This window comes from Podarcis erhardii (genome assembly GCF_964252035.2).
Source record: "Podarcis erhardii genome assembly, chromosome: Z".
Taxonomy (NCBI): domain Eukaryota; kingdom Metazoa; phylum Chordata; class Lepidosauria; order Squamata; family Lacertidae; genus Podarcis; species Podarcis erhardii.
This window is the reverse complement of record NC_138504.1, coordinates 51,850,963-51,870,406: the sequence shown is the minus strand read 5'-3', so window position 1 is coordinate 51,870,406 and position 19,444 is coordinate 51,850,963. Positions and strand designations below refer to the sequence as shown.

Sequence of the window (19,444 nt, the reverse complement as noted above, 5' to 3'; positions counted from 1 at the left end):
GCCTATCAAAATAACCTAATGCCCGCCCCCGGGGCGGAGCTGAGCCACGATTGGCTGAGGAGCCTATCAAATAACCTAACGCCTGCCCCCTGCGCTTCCTCAGACGCACGTTTCTTCACGCCGTCTAGAAGCGACGCGCCCATTGGCTGAGCCGACCTGTCAAACGACGTAACCCCGCCCCCGGGGTGGGCCTTGAACAGACGCCGAGCTACCATTGGCCCGGCGCCTGCCCATGCGGGTGCTGATTGGCTCGGCCCTCATTTCTCCTCAGAAGAGGCAGCAATGGCGGACGGAGACTTGAAGCGGGTTCCCGACGTCGATATCGACCAGGCCGACGGCGTCTTCAAGTACGTCCTCATCCGCGTCAGCGCGCCGGGCGCTGGGCCGGGAAAAGACGTCGTGCGCGGCTACGCCTGGGCCGAATATCACGGTGAGGGGACGCGAGGAGAAGGCCGGCGGCGGGTTCTGATTGGGCGAGGCGAAGACACATCAATAGTGGAGGCGGGGAGAGGTGGAGCGTAGCAGCTTCCGATTGGGCGAAACGGGGAGAGGAGGGTTGTGGGTTCCGATTGGACGAGGGGGGGATGGAATGCCGGGGGTGGGTTCCGATTGGGCAAGGTGGAGGCGGGGAGAGGATGCCGGTGGCGGGTCCTGATTGGGCGAGGCGCAGGCATGTGGATAGTGAAGGCGGGGAGAGACCGCCGGTGGCGGGTTCCGATTGGACGAGGCGTATGCTTTGGGATACTTGAGGCGGTGATGGAACGCCGGTTGCGACTTCTGATTGGGTGAGGCGCAGGAAGGTTATATAGTGGTGGCGGGGAGAGGACGTCGGCCGTGTGTTCCGATTGGGAGAGACGTTGGCGAGGCGGGGAGAGAACGCCGGTTGTGGGTTCCGATTGGGTGAGGCGCAGAGGGGGAAAGTGGAAAGTGAAGGCAGGATGGATCTTAGGTAGCGACTTCCCCACTTGTGGGGGGCAGAGAAGGAGCAGCCTGGTCCATTTGTGGGGGGCAGAGAAGGAGCAGCCTGGTCCATTTGTGGGGGGCAGAGGGGGAGCAGCCTGGTCCACTTATGGGGGGCAGAGGGGGAGCAGCCTGGTCCACTTATGGGGGGCAGAGGGGGGAAAGCCTGGTCCACTTGTGGGGGGCAGAGGGGGAGCAGCCTGGTCCACTTGTGGGGGGCAGAGAGGGAAAAGCCTGGTCCACTTGTGGGGGGCAGAGGGGGGAAAGCCTGGTCCACTTGTGGGGGGCAGAGGGGGAGCAGCCTGGTCCACTTGTGGGGGGCAGAGGGGGAGCAGCCTGGTCCACTTGTGGGGCGCAGAGGGGGAGCAGCCTGGTCCACTTGTGGGGGGCAGAAGGGGGAGCAGCCCGGTCCACTGGTGGGGGGCAGCCTGGTCCACTTATGGGGTGCAGAGGGGGAGCAGCCTGGTCCACTTGTGGGGTGCAGCCTGGTCTACTTGTGGGGGGCAGCCTGGTCTACTTGTGGGGAGCAGCCTGGTCCACTTGTGGGGGGCAGCCTGGTCCACTTGTGGGGTGGCAGCCTGGTCTACTTGTGGGGGGCAGCCTGGTCTACTTGTGGGGAGCATCCTGGTCCACTTGTGGGGGGCAGCCTGGTCTACTTGTGGGGGGCAGCCTGGTCCACTTGTGGGGGGCAGCCTGGTCCACTTGTGGGGGGCAGCCTGGTCTACTTGTGGGGAGCAGCCTGGTCTACTTGTGGGGGGCAGCCTGGTCTACTTGTGGGGAGCATCCTGGTCCACTTGTGGGGTGGCAGCCTGGTCTACTTGTGGGGGGCAGCCTGGTCTACTTGTGGGGAGCAGCCTGGTCTACTTGTGGGGGGCAGCCTGGTCTACTTGCGGGGGGCAGCCTGGTCCATTTGTGGGGGGCAGAGGGGGAAAAGCCTGGTCCACTGGTGGGGAGAAGCCTGGTCCACTTATGGGGTGCAGAGGGGGAGCAGCCTGGTCCACTTGTGGGGGGCAGCCTGGTCTACTTGTGGGGAGCAGCCTGGTCCACTTGTGGGGAGCAGCCTGGTCTACTTGTGGGGGGCAGCCTGGTCTACTTGCGGGGGGCAGCCTGGTCCACTTGTGGGGGGCAGCCTGGTCTACTTGCGGGGGGCAGCCTGGTCGACTTGCGGGGGGCAGCATGGTCCACTTGTGGGGGGCAGCCTGGTCCACTTGTGGGGGGCAGCCTGGTCTACTTGTGGGGTGGCAGCCTGGTCCACTTGTGGGGAGCAGCCTGGTCCACTTATGGGGGGCAGCCTGGTCTACTTGTGGGGTGGCAGCCTGGTCCACTTATGGGGGGGAGGCTGGTCTACTTATGGGGGGCAGCCTGGTCTACTTGTGGGGTGGCAGCCTGGTCCACTTGTGGGGGGCAGCCTGGTCCACTTGTGGGGGGCAGCCTGGTCTATTTGTGGGGTGGCAGCCCGGTCCACTTGTGGGGAGCAGCCTGGTCCACTTATGGGGGGCAGCCTGGTCTACTTGTGGGGTGGCAGCCTGGTCCACTTATGGGGGGGAGGCTGGTCTACTTATGGGGGGCAGCCTGGTCTACTTGTGGGGTGGCAGCCTGGTCCACTTGTGGGGGGCAGCCTGGTCCACTTGTGGGGGGCAGCCTGGTCTACTTGTGGGGTGGCAGCCCGGTCCACTTGTGGGGAGCAGCCTGGTCCACTTATGGGGGGCAGCCTGGTCTACTTGTGGGGTGGCAGCCTGGTCCACTTATGGGGGGGAGGCTGGTCTACTTATGGGGGGCAGCCTGGTCTACTTGTGGGGTGGCAGCCTGGTCCACTTGTGGGGGGCAGCCTGGTCCACTTATGGGGGGCAGCCTGGTCTACTTCTGGGGTGGCAGCCTGGTCCACTTATGGGGGGGAGGCTGGTCTACTTATGGGGGGCAGCCTGGTCTACTTGTGGGGTGGCAGCCTGGTCCACTTGTGGGGGGCAGCCTGGTCCACTTGTGAGGGGCAGCCTGGTCTACTTGCGGGGGGCAGCCTGGTCCACTTGTGGGGGGCAGCCTGGTCCACTTGTGGGGGGCAGAGGGGGAGCAGCCTGGTCCATTTGTGGGGGGCAGAGGGGGAAAAGCCTGGTCCACTGGTGGGGAGAAGCCTGGTCCACTTATGGGGTGCAGAGGGGGAGCAGCCTGGTCCACTTGTGGGGGGCAGCCTGGTCTACTTGTGGGGAGCAGCCTGGTCCACTTGTGGGGAGCAGCCTGGTCTACTTGCGGGGGGCAGCCTGGTCTACTTGTGGGGGGCAGCCTGGTCTACTTGCGGGGGGCAGCATGGTCCACTTGTGGGGGGCAGCCTGGTCTACTTGTGGGGGGCAGCCTGGTCTACTTGCGGGGGGCAGCATGGTCCACTTGTGGGGGGCAGCCTGGTCCACTTGTGGGGGGCAGCCTGGTCTACTTGTGGGGTGGCAGCCTGGTCCACTTGTGGGGAGCAGCCTGTTCCACTTATGGGGGGCAGCCTGGTCTACTTGTGGGGTGGCAGCCTGGTCCACTTATGGGGGGGAGGCTGGTCTACTTATGGGGGGCAGCCTGGTCTACTTGTGGGGTGGCAGCCTGGTCCACTTGTGGGGGGCAGCCTGGTCCACTTGTGGGGGGCAGCCTGGTCTACTTGTGGGGTGGCAGCCCGGTCCACTTGTGGGGAGCAGCCTGGTCCACTTATGGGGGGCAGCCTGGTCTACTTGTGGGGTGGCAGCCTGGTCCACTTATGGGGGGGAGGCTGGTCTACTTATGGGGGGCAGCCTGGTCTACTTGTGGGGTGGCAGCCTGGTCCACTTGTGGGGAGCAGAAGGGGAGCAGCATGGTCCACTTGTGGGGGGCAGAGGGGCGAAAGCCTGGTCCACTTGTGGGGAGCAGAGGGGGGAAAGCCTGGTCCACTTATGGGGGGCAGCCTGGCCCACTTGTGGGGAGCAGAGGGGGAGCAGCATGGTCCACTTGTGGGGGGCAGAGGGGGGAAAGCCTGGTCCACTTATGGGGAGCAGCCTGGTCCACTTGTGGGGAGCAGAGGGGGGAAAGCCTGGTCCACTTGTGGGGGGCAGTTTGGTCCACTTGTGGGGGGCAAAGGGGAAGCAGTGCACTTGTCATTATTGTTCCACTTAATCTATTCTTCTTCTTCTTCTTCCTCTTCTTCTTCTTCTTCTTTCCCTTCCAGCCGACATCTACGACCGCGTCTCGGAGGATCTCTCCCGGCTCGGGTTCGAGTGCGAGTGTCTGGGCGGCGGGCGGATCTCCCGCCAGAGCGGATCCCGCAAGATCCACGTCTATGGCTACTCTGTGGTGAGCGAGGCGAGATCCTAGAGCGACTACCATTCCCATCATACTCGCCAGGGATCATGGGAGTTGTAGTCCCAAAGAGCTGGGGGAAACTACCATTCCCATCATCCCTGATCTCTGATCCAGTTAGCTAAGGATCATGGGAGTTGTAGTCCCAAAGAGCTGGGGGAAACTACCATTCCCATCATCCCTGATCTCTGATCCGTTTAGCTAAGGATCATGGGAGTTGTAGTCCCAAAGAGCTGGGGGAAACTACCATTCCCATCATCCCTGATCTCTGATCCGGTTAGCTAAGGATCATGGGAGTTGTAGTCCCAAAGAGCTGGGGGAAACTACCATTCCCATCATCCCTGATCTCTGATCCGGTTAGCTAAGGATCATGGGAGTTGTAGTCCCAAAGAGCTGGGGGGAAACTACAACTCCCATGATCTCTAGCTAGCCGGACCCTTGGTCAGGGATGATGGGAATTGTAGTTTTCCCGCTAGCTAGGGATCATGGGAGTTGTAGTTCAAAAGCTGGGAAAAACTACAACTCCCATGAGCCCTAGATAGACAGAACAGTGTTCAGGGATGATGGGAATTGTAGTTTTACCACTAGCTAGGGATCATGGGAGTTGTAGTCCCAAAGAGCTGGGAGAAAACTACAACTCCCATGAGCCCTAGATAGACTTAACACTGGTCAGGGATGATGGGAATTGTAGTTTCCCCGCTAGCTAGGGACCATGGGAGTTGTAGTCCCAAAGAGCTGGGGAAACTACAGTTCCCATCACCCCTGGCTGCTGGTCCTGTCACCTAAGGATCATGGGAGTTGTAGTCCTAAAGAGGTGGAAAAATTCCCATCATCCGTCACCAGCTGGACCAGCGGTCAGGGATGGTGGGAATTGTAGTTTTCCCGCTAGCTAAGGATCATGGGAGCTGTAGTCCCAAACAGCTGGGAAAACTACAGTTCCCATCATTCCATTATTCTTACAGCATTTCATTGCTTGAAGTTGCATTATCACGTATTGATGGCACAATTATTATTATTATTATTATTATTATTATTATTATTATTATTATTATTATTATTTTGGCACAATTATTATTATTATTATTATTATTATTATTATTATGGCACAATTATATTATTATTATTATTATTATTATTATCATTATCATTATTATTATGGCACAATTATATTATTATTATTATTATTATTATCATTATTATTATTATTATTATCATTATTATTATGGCACAATTATATTATTATTATTATTATTATTATTATTATTATTATTATTATTATTATCATTATTATCATTATTATTATTATTAATATTATGGCACAATTTTATTATTATTATTATCATTATTATTATTATTATTATTATTATGGCACAATTTTATTATTATTATTATTATCATTATTATTATTATTATTATTATTATGGCACAATTATTATTATTATTATTATTATTATTATTATTATTATTATGGCACAATATTATTATTATCATCATCATCATCATCATCATTTTGTTATTTTATTCCTCATTATTATTATATTATTAACAATAATAATCATTATTATTATTATTAATTATTAAGTATAATAATTATTAAGTATAATAAGTATTATTAATTATTAAGTATTATTATTAATTATTATCTTTTAGGGTTTCGGCCGGGCGCCGCATTCGGTCACCACCGAGAAACTGGGCGCCGCTTTCCCGGACTACGAAGTCACCTGGTCGGACGACGGCTACTGATTTATTTGATCCCCTCCAATAAAACGAAAATGCGCACCCGGCGCCTGGCGTGAAATATAGCATTCCGGGCGCCAAGGCTTCCTTTATATTGCATTATTTCGAGCATCTGGTTCAGGATTCGAACCCGGATCCCAGACGCCGGGAACTGTAGTACACGCGAGGCGCTTCGGAAAACTACAGTTCTCTGCGCCTGGTTCTGGGAACTGTAGTTTTTTGCACCCGGAACACCCTCTTCTCCTAGAACTACAATTCCCAGAGAACCGTTCTGGGAACTGTAGTTTTTTGCACCCGGAACACCCTCTCCTCGCGCTACATTTCCCAGAGAACCGTTCTGGGAACTGTAGTTTTTTGCACCCGGAACACCCTCTTCTCCTAGAACTACAATTCCCAGAGAACCGTTCTGGGAACTGTAGTTTTTTGCACCCGGAACACCCTCTTCTCCTAGAACTACAATTCCCAGAGAACCATTCCGGGAACTGTAGTTTTTTGCACCCGGAACACCCTCTTCTCCTAGAACTACAATTCCCACAGAACCATTCTGGGAACTGTAGTTTTTTGCACCCGGAACACCCTCTTCTCCTAGAACTACAATTCCCACAGAACCATTCTGGGAACTGTAGTTTTTTGCACCCGGAACACCCTCTTCTCCTAGAACTACAATTCCCATAGAATCATTCCGGGAACTGTAGTTTTTTGCACCCGGAACACCCTCTTCTCCTAGAACTACAATTCCCATAGAATCATTCCGGGAACTGTAGTTTTTTGCACCCGGAACACCCTCTTCTCCTAGAACTACAATTCCCATAGAACCATTCTGGGAACTGTAGTTTTTTGCACCCGGAACACCCTCTTCTCCTAGAACTACAATTCCCAGAGAACCGTTCTGGGAACTGTAGTTTTTTGCACCCGGAACACCCTCTCCTCGCGCTACATTTCCCAGAGAACCGTTCTGGGAACTGTAGTTTTTTGCACCCGGAACACCCTCTTCTCCTAGAACTACAATTCCCGGAGAACCGTTCTGGGAACTGTAGTTTTTTGCACCCGGAACACCCTCTTCTCCTAGAACTACAACTCCCAGAGAACCATTCTGGGAACTGTAGTTTTTTGCACCCGGAACACTCTCTTCTCCTAGAACTACAATTCCCAGAGAACCATTCTGGGAACTGTAGTTTTTTGCACCCGGAGCACCCTCTTCTTGCGCTACATTTCCCAGAGAACCGTTCTGGGAACTGTAGTTTTTCGCACCCAGAACACCCTCTCCTCGCGCTACATTTCCCAGAGAACCGTTCTGGGAACTGTAGTTTTTTGCACCCGGAACACCCTCTCCTCGCGCTACATTTCCCAGAGAACCGTTCTGGGAACTGTAGTTTTTTGCACCCGGAACACCCTCTTCTCCTAGAACTACAATTCCCAGAGAACCGTTCTGGGAACTGTAGTTTTTTGCACCCGGAACACCCTCTCCTCGCGCTACAATTCCCAGAGAACCGTTCTGGGAACTGTAGTTTTTTGCACCCGGAACACCCTCTTCTTGCGCTACAATTCCCATAGAGCCATTCTGGGAACTGTAGTTTTTTGCACCCGGTCTCTGGCGCCTCCTAGTTATCGTCACCCCTGAGTGTACTATAATTCCCAAGGCGCCACGGAGCGTACTACAGTTCCCAAGATGCTCCTGGGACTACGGTTCCCAAGTCCATCCTTCTGGCCCAGGGAACTCTGGGAGTTGCAGCTGCTGGGAAGGACAGGCGCCCGGCGGAAACTAAGCTTCCCAGAGCACCGGGTTCAACCTGGATGATGGGAACTGTAGTTTGCTAGTAAGCGCCTAACTAGAATTCTCCCCACGGAAATGCCTTTTTCCTATTGGTCTCTAGATCTTAGCACCCCGGAGCGTACTACAATTCCCAAGATGCCGCTGGGCGAACTACAGTTCCCAAGGCGCCCCTGAGCGTACTACATTTCCCATGGTGCTCCTAGAACGACGGTTCCTAGCTTCATCCTCCTTGCTGGGGAATTCTGGGAGTTGCAGCTGCCGGGAAGGAGGCGCCCAGTGAGAACTAAGGTTCCCAGAGCACCGGGTTCAAGATGCATCCTGTGAACTGTAGTCCTTTCCTATAGGCCTCTGGTGCCTCCTAGTAATCGGCACAGAACCTACTACAATTCCCAAGGTGCCACGGAGCGTACTACAGTTCCCAAGGCGCCACTAAGCGTACTACAATTCCCAAGATGCCACTGGGCGTACTACCGTTCCCAAGGCGCCACTGAACATACTACAGTTCCCATAACCAGCCAGTCCTTTCCTAGGGGTCTCTGGCGCCGCCTAGTTATCAGCACCCCTGAGCATACTACAGTTCCCAAGCAGCGGAGAACATACTACAATTCCCATGATGCCACTGAGCATACTACAATTCCCAAGATGCCACTGGGCGTACTACAATTCCCAAGGCGCCACTGAACGTACTACAGTTCCCATGAACAGCCAGTCCTTCTTTCCTAGGGGTCTCTGGCGCCGCCTAGTTATCAGCACCCCTGAGAATACTATAATTCCCAAGCAAACTACAATTCCCAAGATGCCGCTGGGCGTACTACAATTCCCATGATGCCACTGGGCGTACAACTCCCAAGCCGCCACTGGGCGTACTACAGTTCCCATAAACAGCCAGTCATGCTTTCCTAGGGGTCAGCATACTATAATTCCCAAGCATACTATAATTCCCAGGGCGCCAATGAACGTACTACAATTCCCAAGATGTCGCTCAGCGTACTACAAATCCCAAGGTGCCACTGCGCGTACTACAAATCCCATAAACATCCAGTCCTTCTATCCTAGGGGTCTCTGGCGCCGCCTAGTTATCAGCACCCCTCAGCATACTACAGTTCCCAAGCAGCGCAGAACATACTACAATTCCCATGATGCCACTGAGCGTACTACAATTCCCAAGGCGCCACTGAGCGTACTACAGTTCCCATAACCATCCAGTCCTTTCCTAGGGGTCTCTGGCGCCGCCTAGTTATCAGCACCCCTGAGCATACTACAGTTCCCAAACAGCGCAGAACATACTACAATTCCCATGATGCCACTGAGCGTACTACAATTCCCATGATGCCACTGAGCGTACTACAATTCCCATGATGCCACTGAGTGTACTACAATTCCCAAGATGCCACTGGGCATACTACAGTTCCCATAACCAGCCAATCCTTCTTTCCTAGGGGTCTTGGGCGCCTCTGAGCATACTAGAATTCCCAAGGCGTACTCCGGTTCCCAAGGTGCTTGCGCCGCCGGAGTTTATTCAGACGCATGGGGCAGGCATCCTTTCCACAATGCAAGGCAGTCCGGAAACCAGGCGCCGACCCCCGGCGCGCTACGGTTCCCAAAGGGGAGACGGAGGCAGGAGGCCTTGAGCTTTAGAAGTCGGTGGGGGCAGAGGGGCGGGGAGGAAAGGAAGGAGGAAGAGGAAGAGGAAGAGGAAGAGGAAGAGGAAGGAAGGAAGGAAGGAGAAGAGATGGAGAGGAAGAAGGGGGAAAGGGAGAGGAAATGAGGGAAATTGGGAGAGGAAAGAGGAAAAGGATGGAAGGAAGGAAGAAGGGAAGGAAGGAAGGAGGAAAGAAGGAAGGAAGGAGGGAGGGAGGGAGGGAGGGAGGGAGGGAGGGAAGGAAGGAAGGAAGGAAGGAGAAGAGATGGAGATGAAGAAGGGGAAAGGGAGAAGAAATGAGGGAAATTGGGAGAGGAAAGAGGAAAAGGAAGGAAGGAAGGAAGAAGGGAAGGAAGGAAGGAGGAAAGAAGGAAGGAGGAAAGAAGGAAGGAGGAAGAGGAAGGAGGGAAGGAAGGAAGTAGAAGAGATGGAGATGAAGAAGGGGGAAAGGGAGAAGAAATGAGGGAAATTGGGAGAGGAAAGGAAAAGGAAGGAAGGAAGGAATGAAAGGAGAAGAGATGGAGAGGAAGAAGGAGGAAAGGGAGAGGAAATGAGTGAAATTGGGAGAGGAAAGAGGAAAAGGAAGGAAGGAAGGAAGGAAGGAAGGAAGGAGAGGAAGAAGGGGGAAAGGGAGAGGAAATGAGGGAAATTGGGAGAGGAAAGAGGAAAAGGAACGAACGAACGAACGAAAGGAGAAGAGATGGAGAGGAAGAAGGGGGAAAGGGAGAGGAAATGAGGGAAATTGGGAGAGAAAAGAGGAAAAGGAAGGAAGGAACGAACGAAAGGAGAAGAGATGGAGAGGAAGAAGGGGGAAAGGGAGAGGAAATGAGGGAAATTAGGAGAGAAAAGAGGAAGCAACGAACGAACGAAAGGAGAAGAGATGGAGAGGAAGAAGGGGGAAAGGGAGAGGAAATGAGGGAAATTAGGAGAGGAAAGAGGAAGAATGGAAAGGAAGAAGGAGGGAAAGAAAGGAGAAGGAAGGAAGGAAGGAGGGAGAGAGAAAGGAAATGAGGGCGGTGGGGTGGGCAGGAAAAGGAAGGGGGAAGAGGACGGAAGGAAGGAGAGGAAGAATGGAAGGAAAAAGGAAAAGGGAGAGGAAATGAGGGAAATTGGGAGAGGGAAGAGGAAGAAGGAAGGGGAGGAGAAAGGGGAAGAATGGAAGGAGAAAGAGGAGAAGAGAGGAAAGGGAGAGGAAATGAACAGGATGAGGAAAAAGAAGGAAGGAAAGAAGGAAGGAAGAAAAGATGGAGGGGAAGGAGGAGAAAGAGGAAATGAGGGAAATTGGGAGGGGAAAGAAGAATGGAAAGCAAGAGGAAGGAGGAAAAGGAAGAGGAAATGAGAGGCAGGACGAGGAAAAAGAAGGAAGGAAAGAGGCGAGGAGGAAGAGGAGAAGGGAGAGGAAATGAGGGAAATTGGGAAAGGAAAGAGGAAGAGGAAATAGCAGATGAGACGAAGAGGAAAAGGAAGGAAGAGGGGGAAGAGGATGTTGAAAAGGGGGAGGAAGTGCAAGAAGGGGAAGAAGACGAGGAAGGCAGGAAGGAGAGGAAGAGGGGAGAAGGGAGAGAGGAAGAGAAGGCCAGGAAGGAGAAAGGGGGGAAACCGAGAGAAGAGGAGGAAGGAGGGAAAGAGACAAACCGGGAAGAGGAGGAGGAAGTGAAGAGGAACAGGAAGAGGAAGCGCCCGCCCCCTTTTCTCACGGGATCAAGCAGTCCGGAAAGAGGGCGGGAAAGACGGGAGATACCTGAGTTCCATGCGCCCCGGAAATGGGGGGGGGAGTGGCCCCAAAGCAGGAAGTGAGGGGGCGGGACTTCCTGTTCCTCCGGCGCCGCCCCCCGGAAGCAGCACAAAGTCCACGGAAAGCGCCGGAAGGACCGTGTTTTTTTTCTTTTTTTCGGTGGGCGGGGTCACAGCAAAAAAGGCGGGGTCACATGCACCGCCCCCCGGCCGACCTGTCCGTCAAAAGCAGCAGCGTCCGTCCGAAACGGGGGTGGGGGGGTGGGGCTCGTTTCCAGGAAGGGGAGGAGGAAGTGGGCGGGGCTAGAGCTCCTCGTAGTCCCCGCCCCCTGGGGCCGGCCCCGCCCCCAGGAAGGCCTCCAGCTCGTCCAAGGGGCTGGCCTTGGCTTTGGCCCGCCCCTTCCTGCGCCCGGCGCCCTCCGCTTCCTCCCGGGGCTTCTTGGGGCGGGTCTTCTTCTTCTTCTCTTCCTGCAGCGGGGGGGCGGGATCAGGAGAAAGAGACAGGAAGTTGGGGGCGGCAAACAGGAAGTGAGCGCCCGGCGCCCGGCCGCGCTACGTTTCCCCGCCTACCTCTTTGCTGCTCCGCTTCTTCTTCTTCTTCTTCTCCTTGGAAGGCGGTTTCTCCGGATCTGGAGGGGGAAAAATATCCGTTTAATTTCCTTTTTTTCCAACCTTTGATTTGATTGTATTATTTTCTTGATTTTTAGATTCTTACATTTTATATTCATATGGATTTTCGATTATTCATATGGATTTTCTATTATTCATATGGATTTTCTATTCTTGTATAATATTTATTTTATATCCTTTTATAATATTTATTTTATATCCTTTTATAATATTTATTTTATATTCTTATATTCATAGTTATTTTATATTCTTATTCTAATATTTATTTTATATCCTTTTATAATATTTATTTTATATTCTTAGATTCATAGTTATTTTATATTCTTATATTCATAGTTATTTTATATTATTCATATTGATTTTAGATTCTTAGATTCATATTGATTTTAGATTCTTAGATTCATATTGATTTTATAATATTCATATTCATATTGATTTTAGATTCTTATATTCATATTGATTTTCTAATATTAAATAATATTAATTTTATATTCCTATATTCATTTTTATTTTATATTCTTATATTCATATTGATTTTATATTCTTATATTCATATTTATTTTATATTCTTATATTCATTTTTATTTTATATTATTATATTCATATTGATTTTATATTCTTATATTCATATTGATTTTATATTCTTATATTCATTTTTATTTTATATTCTTATATTCATTTTTATTTTATATTCTTATATTCATTTTTATTTTATATTCTTATATTCATATTTATGTGACTCTAAAGCTTCTGCACTATTGCATAAAATAAAAATACCAAATAATCAAATTGATAATTTCATTTTTATTTTATATTCTTATATTCATTTTATATTATTATATTCATTTTTATTTTATATTATTATATTCATATTTATGTGACTCTAAAGCTTCTGCACTATTGCATAAAATAAAAATACCAAATAATCAAATTGATAATTCCAACGGGGAAGAGCCCAGTGTGACTCTAAAGCTTGCGCACAAGACCATAAATTTAAAAGACAAAATAGTCAAATTTAGAATTTGAACTTATGAAGAATCCTGTGTGGCTCTAAAGCTTGCACACAATACCATAAAATTGAAAGGCAAAATAATCCAATTGGTCATTCCAACTGGGGAAGAGTCCTGTGTGACTCTAAAGCTTGCGCATCATAGCATAAAATAAAAAGACCAAATAATCCAATTGCTAATTCGGATTGATGAAGAGCCCAGTGTGACTCTAAAGCTTGCATACCATAGCATAAAATAAAAATACAAGTTATCCAATTGAGAATTGGAACTTATGAAGAATCCTGTGTGACTCTAAAGCTTGCATATCATAGCATAAAATAAAAATATCAAAGAATCCAATTGGTCATTCAGACTGATGAAGAGCCCAGTGTGACTCTCAAGCTTGCGCATCAGAGCATAAAATAAAAATACAAAGTAATCCAATTGGTAATTCGAACTGGGGGAGAGTCCTGTGTGACTCTAAAGCTTGCGCATCACACAAGAGAATAAAAATACCCCATAATCCAATTGGTAATTCGGATTGATAAAGAGCCCTGTGTGACTCCAAAGCTTGCGCACAAGACCATAAAATTAAAAGACAAAATAGTCCAATTGAGAATTCCAACGACTGAAGAGCCCTGTGTGAGTCTAAAGCATAAAATAAAAATACCAAATAATCCAATTGATGATTTGAACTGGGGAAGAGCCCTGTGTGACTCTGAAGCTTCTGCACTATTGCATAAAATATAAATATCAAATAATCAAATGGAGAATTGGAACTTATGAAGAATCCTGTGTGACTCTAAAGCTTGCACATCATAGCATAAAATAAAAATATAAAGTAATCAAATGGATAATTCGGATTGATAAAGAGCCCAGTGTGACTCTAAAGCTTGCATATCATAGCATAAATTAAAATTACAAAGTAATTAAATTGTTAATTCCAACTGGGGAAGAGTCCTGTGTGACTCTAAAGCTTGCGCACCATAGCATAAAATAAGAATACAAAGTCATCAAATTGAGAATTGGAATTTATGAAGAATCCTGTGTGACTCTCAAGCTTGCGCACCATAGCATAAAATAAAAATACAAAGTAATCACATGGAGAATTTATGAAGAATCCTGTCTGACTCTAAAGCTTGCGCATCATAGCATAAAATAAGAATACAAAGTAATCAAATGGATAATTGGGATTGATGAAGAGCCCAGTGTGACTCTAAAGCTTGCATATCATAGCATAAAATAAAAATACAAAGTAATCACATTGAGAATTTATGAAGAATCCTGTGTGACTCTAAAGCTTGCGCACCATAGCATAAAATAAAACTACAAAATAATTAAATTGGTAATTCCAACGGATGAAGAGTCCTGTGTGACTCTAAAGCTTGCACATCATAGCATAAAATAAAAATATAAAGTAATCAAATGGATAATTCGGATTGATGAAGAGCCCAGTGTGACTCTAAAGCTTGCATATCATAGCATAAATTAAAATTAAAAAGTAATTAAATTGATAATTCCAACTGGGGAAGAGTCCTGTGTGACTCTAAAGCTTGCGCACCATAGCATAAAATAAGAATACAAAGTAATCACATTGAGAATTTATGAAGAATCCTGTGTGACTCTAAAGCTTGCGCACCATAGCATAAAATAAAACTACAAAATAATTAAATTGGTAATTCCAACGGATGAAGAGTCCTGTGTGACTCTAAAGCTTGCGCATCATAGCATAAAATAAGAATACAAAGTAATCCAATGGATAATTGGGATTGATGAAGAGTCCTGTGTGACTCTCAAGCTTGCATATCATAGCATAAAATAAAAATACAAAGTAATCACATGGAGAATTTATGAAGAATCCTGTGTGACTCTAAAGCTTGCGCACCATAGCATAAAATAAAACTACAAAATAATTAAATTGGTAATTCCAACGGATGAGGAGTCCTGTGTGACTCTAAAGCTTGCGCACCATAGCATAAAATAAAACTACAAAATAATTAAATTGGTAATTCCAACGGATGAAGAGTCCTGTGTGACTCTAAAGCTTGCGCACCATAGCATAAAATAAAACTACAAAATAATTAAATTGGTAATTCCAACGGATGAGGAGTCCTGTGTGACTCTAAAGCTTGCGCATCATAGCATAAAATAAAAATATAAAGTAATCCAATGGAGAATTGGGATTGATGAGGAGCCCAGTGTGACTCTCAAGCTTGCGCCGCTCACCTTCCTCGCTGCTCTCCTTCCGCCGCGGCGGCTCCTCCAATCCCAGGCCAAAGAGGTCGGCCTCGTTCGTTGGCCGGAAGGCGGGGAGGGCCGGCGGGGGCGGGGCCGGGGGGCGGGGGGGCGGGGCTCCGGGCTCCGAGGCGTCCGATAGGTCCGAGAGGGCGGGGAAGTGGTCCTGCAAAGGAGGCTGGGAGAAAACACCTTTCTTTCTTTTCGCCCGCAAAGGATTCTGGGAGACGTAGCGTGAGGCTTCGAAGGCACCCAAGGGATTCTGGGAAATGGAGTTTGAGGCTTCTATCCCCCCCCCAAGGGATTCTGGGAAATGTAGTTTGAGGCTTCTAAGGCGCCCTCTAGCCCCCCAAAGGATCCTGGGAGATGTAGTTTGAGGCTTCTAAGGCGCCCACTAGTCCCTTTTCCTGATTATTTCCCACAAAGGATTCTGGGAAATGTACTTTGAGGATTCTAGTCCCCCAAAGGATTCTGGGAGTTGTAGTTTGAGGCTTCTAAGGCGCCCTCTAGCCCCCCCCAAAGGATTCTGGGAATTGTAGTTTGAGGCTTCTAGTCCCGAAAGGATTCTGGGAGATGTAGTTTGACGCTTCTAGTCCCCCAAAGGATTCTGGGAAATGTAGTTTGAAGCTTCTAAGAAGCCCACTAGTCCCCTTTCATTATTATTTCCCGCAAAGGATTCTGGGAGTTGTAGTTTGAAGCTTCTAAGGCGCCCACTAGTCCCCTTTCCTTATTATTTCCCCAAAGGACTCTGGGAGTTGTAGTTTGAGGCTTCTAGTCCCCCAAAGGATTCTGGGAGTTGTAGTTTGAGGCTTCTAAGGCGCCCACTAGTCCCCTTTCCTTCTTATTTCCCGCAAAGGAGTCTGGGAAATGTAGTTTGAAGATTCTAAGGCACCCTCTAGCCCCCCCAAGGATTCTGGGAAACATAGTTTGAGGCTTCTAAGGTGCCCTCTAGCCCCACAAAGGATTCTGGGAGTGGTAGTTTGACGCTTCTACTCCCCCAAAGGATTCTGGGAGACGTAGTTTGAGGCTTCTAAGGTGCCCTCTAGTCCCCCAAAGGATTCTGGGAGTTGTAGTTTGAGGATTCTAAGGCGCCCTCTAGTCCCCCAAAGGATTCTGGGAGTTGTAGTTTGAGGATTCTAAGGCGCCCTCTAGTCCCCCAAAGGATTCTGGGAAACGTAGTTTGAGGCTTCTAGCCCCCCAAGGATCCTGGGAAACGTAGTTTGAGGCTTCTAAGGCGCCCCCTAGCCCCCCCAAGGATTCTGGGAGTTGTAGTTTGAGGCTTCCAGTCCCCCCAAGGATTCTGGGAGTTGTAGTTTGCGGCTTCTAGCCCCCCAAGGATTCTGGGAAACGTAGTTTGAGGCTTTTAAGGCGCCCTCTAGCCCCCAAAGGATTCTGGGAGTTGTAGTTTGAGGATTCTAAGGCGCCCTCTAGTCCCCCAAAGGATTCTGGGAAACGTAGTTTGAGGCTTTTAAGGCGCCCTCTAGTCCCCCAAAGGATTCTGGGAGTTGTAGTTTGAGGCTTCCAGTCCCCCAAAGGATTCTGGGAGTTGTAGTTTGCGGCTTCTAGCCCCCCACAGATCCTGGGAAAGGTAGTTTGAGGCTTCTAAGACACCCTCCAGCCCCCCCAAAGGATTCTGGGAGTCGTAGTTCCCTCGAACCCGGCGCCCACTTACCCCCCTGGCGTCGGCCGATGCGTCGCTCTCGAACTCGGGGTCGTCCATGACGAAGGAGAGCATCTGCGCCGCCACCGGCCCCTCGGGGTCGCTCTCCGACTCCTCGCCGGGCGCCGGAAGGGTCCGGAGGGTTCCGGAAGGTTCCGCCGGTGGGGAGGACCTTAACGACGGGGAGGGGGGGCTGGGGGGGGAAACGAGGGGCGGGATTAGCATAACGAGAATGCTAATAATCATAAATGAATGATCATTGGAAGGAAATGGAATGAAGAATTACAGTTCTCCTTAAATGGAATGAATAATAATAATCTTAATAATCTTAATAATAATAATAATAATAATAATAAAAGATGATCAAAATAAGTAAAAAAAATCATGCTTATCACTGGAGGGGGGAAAGGGTATGAATGAATAATAATAATAATAATAATAATAATAAATGATCAAAATAAGTAAAAAAAAAATCATGTTTATCACTGGAGTGGGGAAAGGGTATGAATAATAATAATAATAATAATAATAATAATAATAATAATAATAATTTCCCCCCTCCAGCGATAATTTTTTTAAACTTATTTTGATCATTTATAATTATTATTATTATTATTATTATTCATTCATCATTCATTCATTCATTCATTAATACCCTTTCCCCCCTCCAGTGATAAACGTGATTTATTTTACTTATTTTGATCTTTTATTATTATTATTATTAAGATTATTAAGACTATTAAGATTATTAAGATTATTATTATTATTATTCATTCATACCCTTTTTCGACCTCCAGTGATAAACATGATTTTTTTTACTTATTTTGATCATTTATTATCATTATTATTATTATTATTATTATTTCATACCCTTTTTTCCTCCAGTAATAAACAAGATTTTTTTTTTACTTATTTTGATCATCTTTTATTATTAAGATTATTAAGATTATTAAGATTATTAAGATTATTAAGATTATTATTCATTCATACCCTTTTCCCCCCGTGATAAACATGATTTTTTTTTACTTATTTTGATCATCTATTATTATTATTATTATTATTATTATTAAGATTATTATTAAGATTATTAAGATTATTATTATTAAGATTATTAAGATTATTCTTCATACCCTTTTTCCCCCTCCAGTGATAAACATGATTTTTACTTATTTTGATCATCTTTTATTATTAAGATTATTAAGATTATTAAGATTATTATTCATTCATACCCTTTTCCCCCCGTGATAAACATGATTTTTTTGTTACTTATTTTGATCATCTATTATTATTATTATTATTATTATTATGATTATGATTATTATTAAGATTATTATTATTAAGATTATTAAGATTATTCTTCATACCCTTTTCCCCCCTCCAGTGATAAACATGATTTTTACTTATTTTGATCATCTTTTATTATTAAGATTATTAAGATTATTATTCATTCATACCCTTTTCCCCCCGTGATAAACATGATTTTTTTTTACTTATTTTGATCATCTATTATTATTATCATTATTATTAAGATTATTATTAAGATTATTATTATTAAGATTATTAAGATTATTCTTCATACCCTTTTCCCCCCTCCAGTGATAAACATGATTTTTACTTATTTTGATCATCTTTTATTATTATTATTATTATTAAGATTATTAAGATTATTATTCATTCATACCCTTTTCCCCCCGTGATAAACATGATTTTTTTTTTACTTATTTTGATCATCTATTATTATTATTATTATTATTATTATTAAGATTATTATTAAGATTATTAAGATTATTCTTCATACCCTTTTCCCCCTCCAGTGATAAACATGATTTTTACTTATTTTGATCATCTTTTATTATTAAGATTATTAAGATTATTAAGATTATTAAGATTATTATTCATTCATACCCTTTTCCCCCCGTGATAAACATGATTATTTTTTTTACTTATTTTGATCATCTATTATTATTATTATTATTATTATTATTAAGATTATTATTATTAAGATTATTAAGATTATTCTTCATACCCTTTTTCCCCCTCCAGTGATAAACATGATTTTTACTTATTTTGATCATCTTTTATTATTATTATTATTATTAAGATTATTAAGATTATTATTCATTCATACCCTTTCCCCCCCGTGATAAACATGATTTTTTTTTTACTTATTTTGATCATCTATTATTATTATTATTATTATTATTATTATTATTATTAAGATTATTATTAAGATTATTATTATTAAGATTATTAAGATTATTCTTCATACCCTTTTTTGACTTATTTTGATCATCTTTTATTATTAAGATTATTAAGATTATTATTCATTCATACCCTTTTCCCCCCGTGATAAACATGATTTTTTTTTACTTATTTGGATCATCTATTATTATTATTATTATTAAGCTTATTATTAAGATTATTATTATTAAGATTATTAAGATTATTCTTCATACCCTTTTTCCCCCTCCAGTGATAAACATGATTTTTACTTATTTTGATCATCTTTTATTATGATTATTAAGATTATTAAGATTATTAAGATTATTAAGATTATTAAGATTATTAATATTATTAATATTATTAATATTATTAATATTATTAATATTAATACATCCTACCCTTTCTTCCTCTCCGGCTCCGGGGCGATGTCTTCGTCCCCCAGGATGGCGAAGGCGGCCGTCTTGTCCCCGTCCTCCTCGCTGGGGGGCGCGGGGGGGCCAGGCTCCCGGTCTTCCTGCGCCCCGGGTTCGAGTCCCCCTCCGGTCTCGTCTTCG

General features: G+C 46.2%; 2 protein-coding genes across 2 annotated transcripts in view; one reads left to right on the top strand and one right to left on the bottom strand.

The window, feature by feature from the left end:
- The first annotated feature begins 261 nt into the window (after nt 1–261).
- On the top strand, nt 262–6,091 carry PHPT1 (phosphohistidine phosphatase 1). The gene is made up of 3 exons (XM_081846722.1): nt 262–430; nt 4,136–4,260; nt 5,917–6,091. Exons 1-3 carry the CDS (start codon nt 283–285, stop codon nt 6,007–6,009), a joined length of 366 nt encoding a protein of 121 aa, XP_081702848.1. The 5' UTR covers nt 262–282; the 3' UTR covers nt 6,010–6,091.
- A 5,332-nt stretch (nt 6,092–11,423) lies between these two features.
- RABL6 (RAB, member RAS oncogene family like 6) overlaps nt 11,424–19,444 on the bottom strand; it is a 34,720-nt gene continuing 26,699 nt past the window's right edge. Inside the window, 5 exon segments of the mRNA XM_081848551.1 lie at nt 11,424–11,621; nt 11,724–11,782; nt 14,999–15,185; nt 16,680–16,860; nt 19,289–19,444. The exon segment at nt 19,289–19,444 is cut by the window's right edge and continues 3 nt beyond it. Of these exon segments, the coding sequence (XP_081704677.1) occupies nt 11,457–11,621; nt 11,724–11,782; nt 14,999–15,185; nt 16,680–16,860; nt 19,289–19,444 (748 nt within the window). The 3' untranslated portion in view covers nt 11,424–11,456.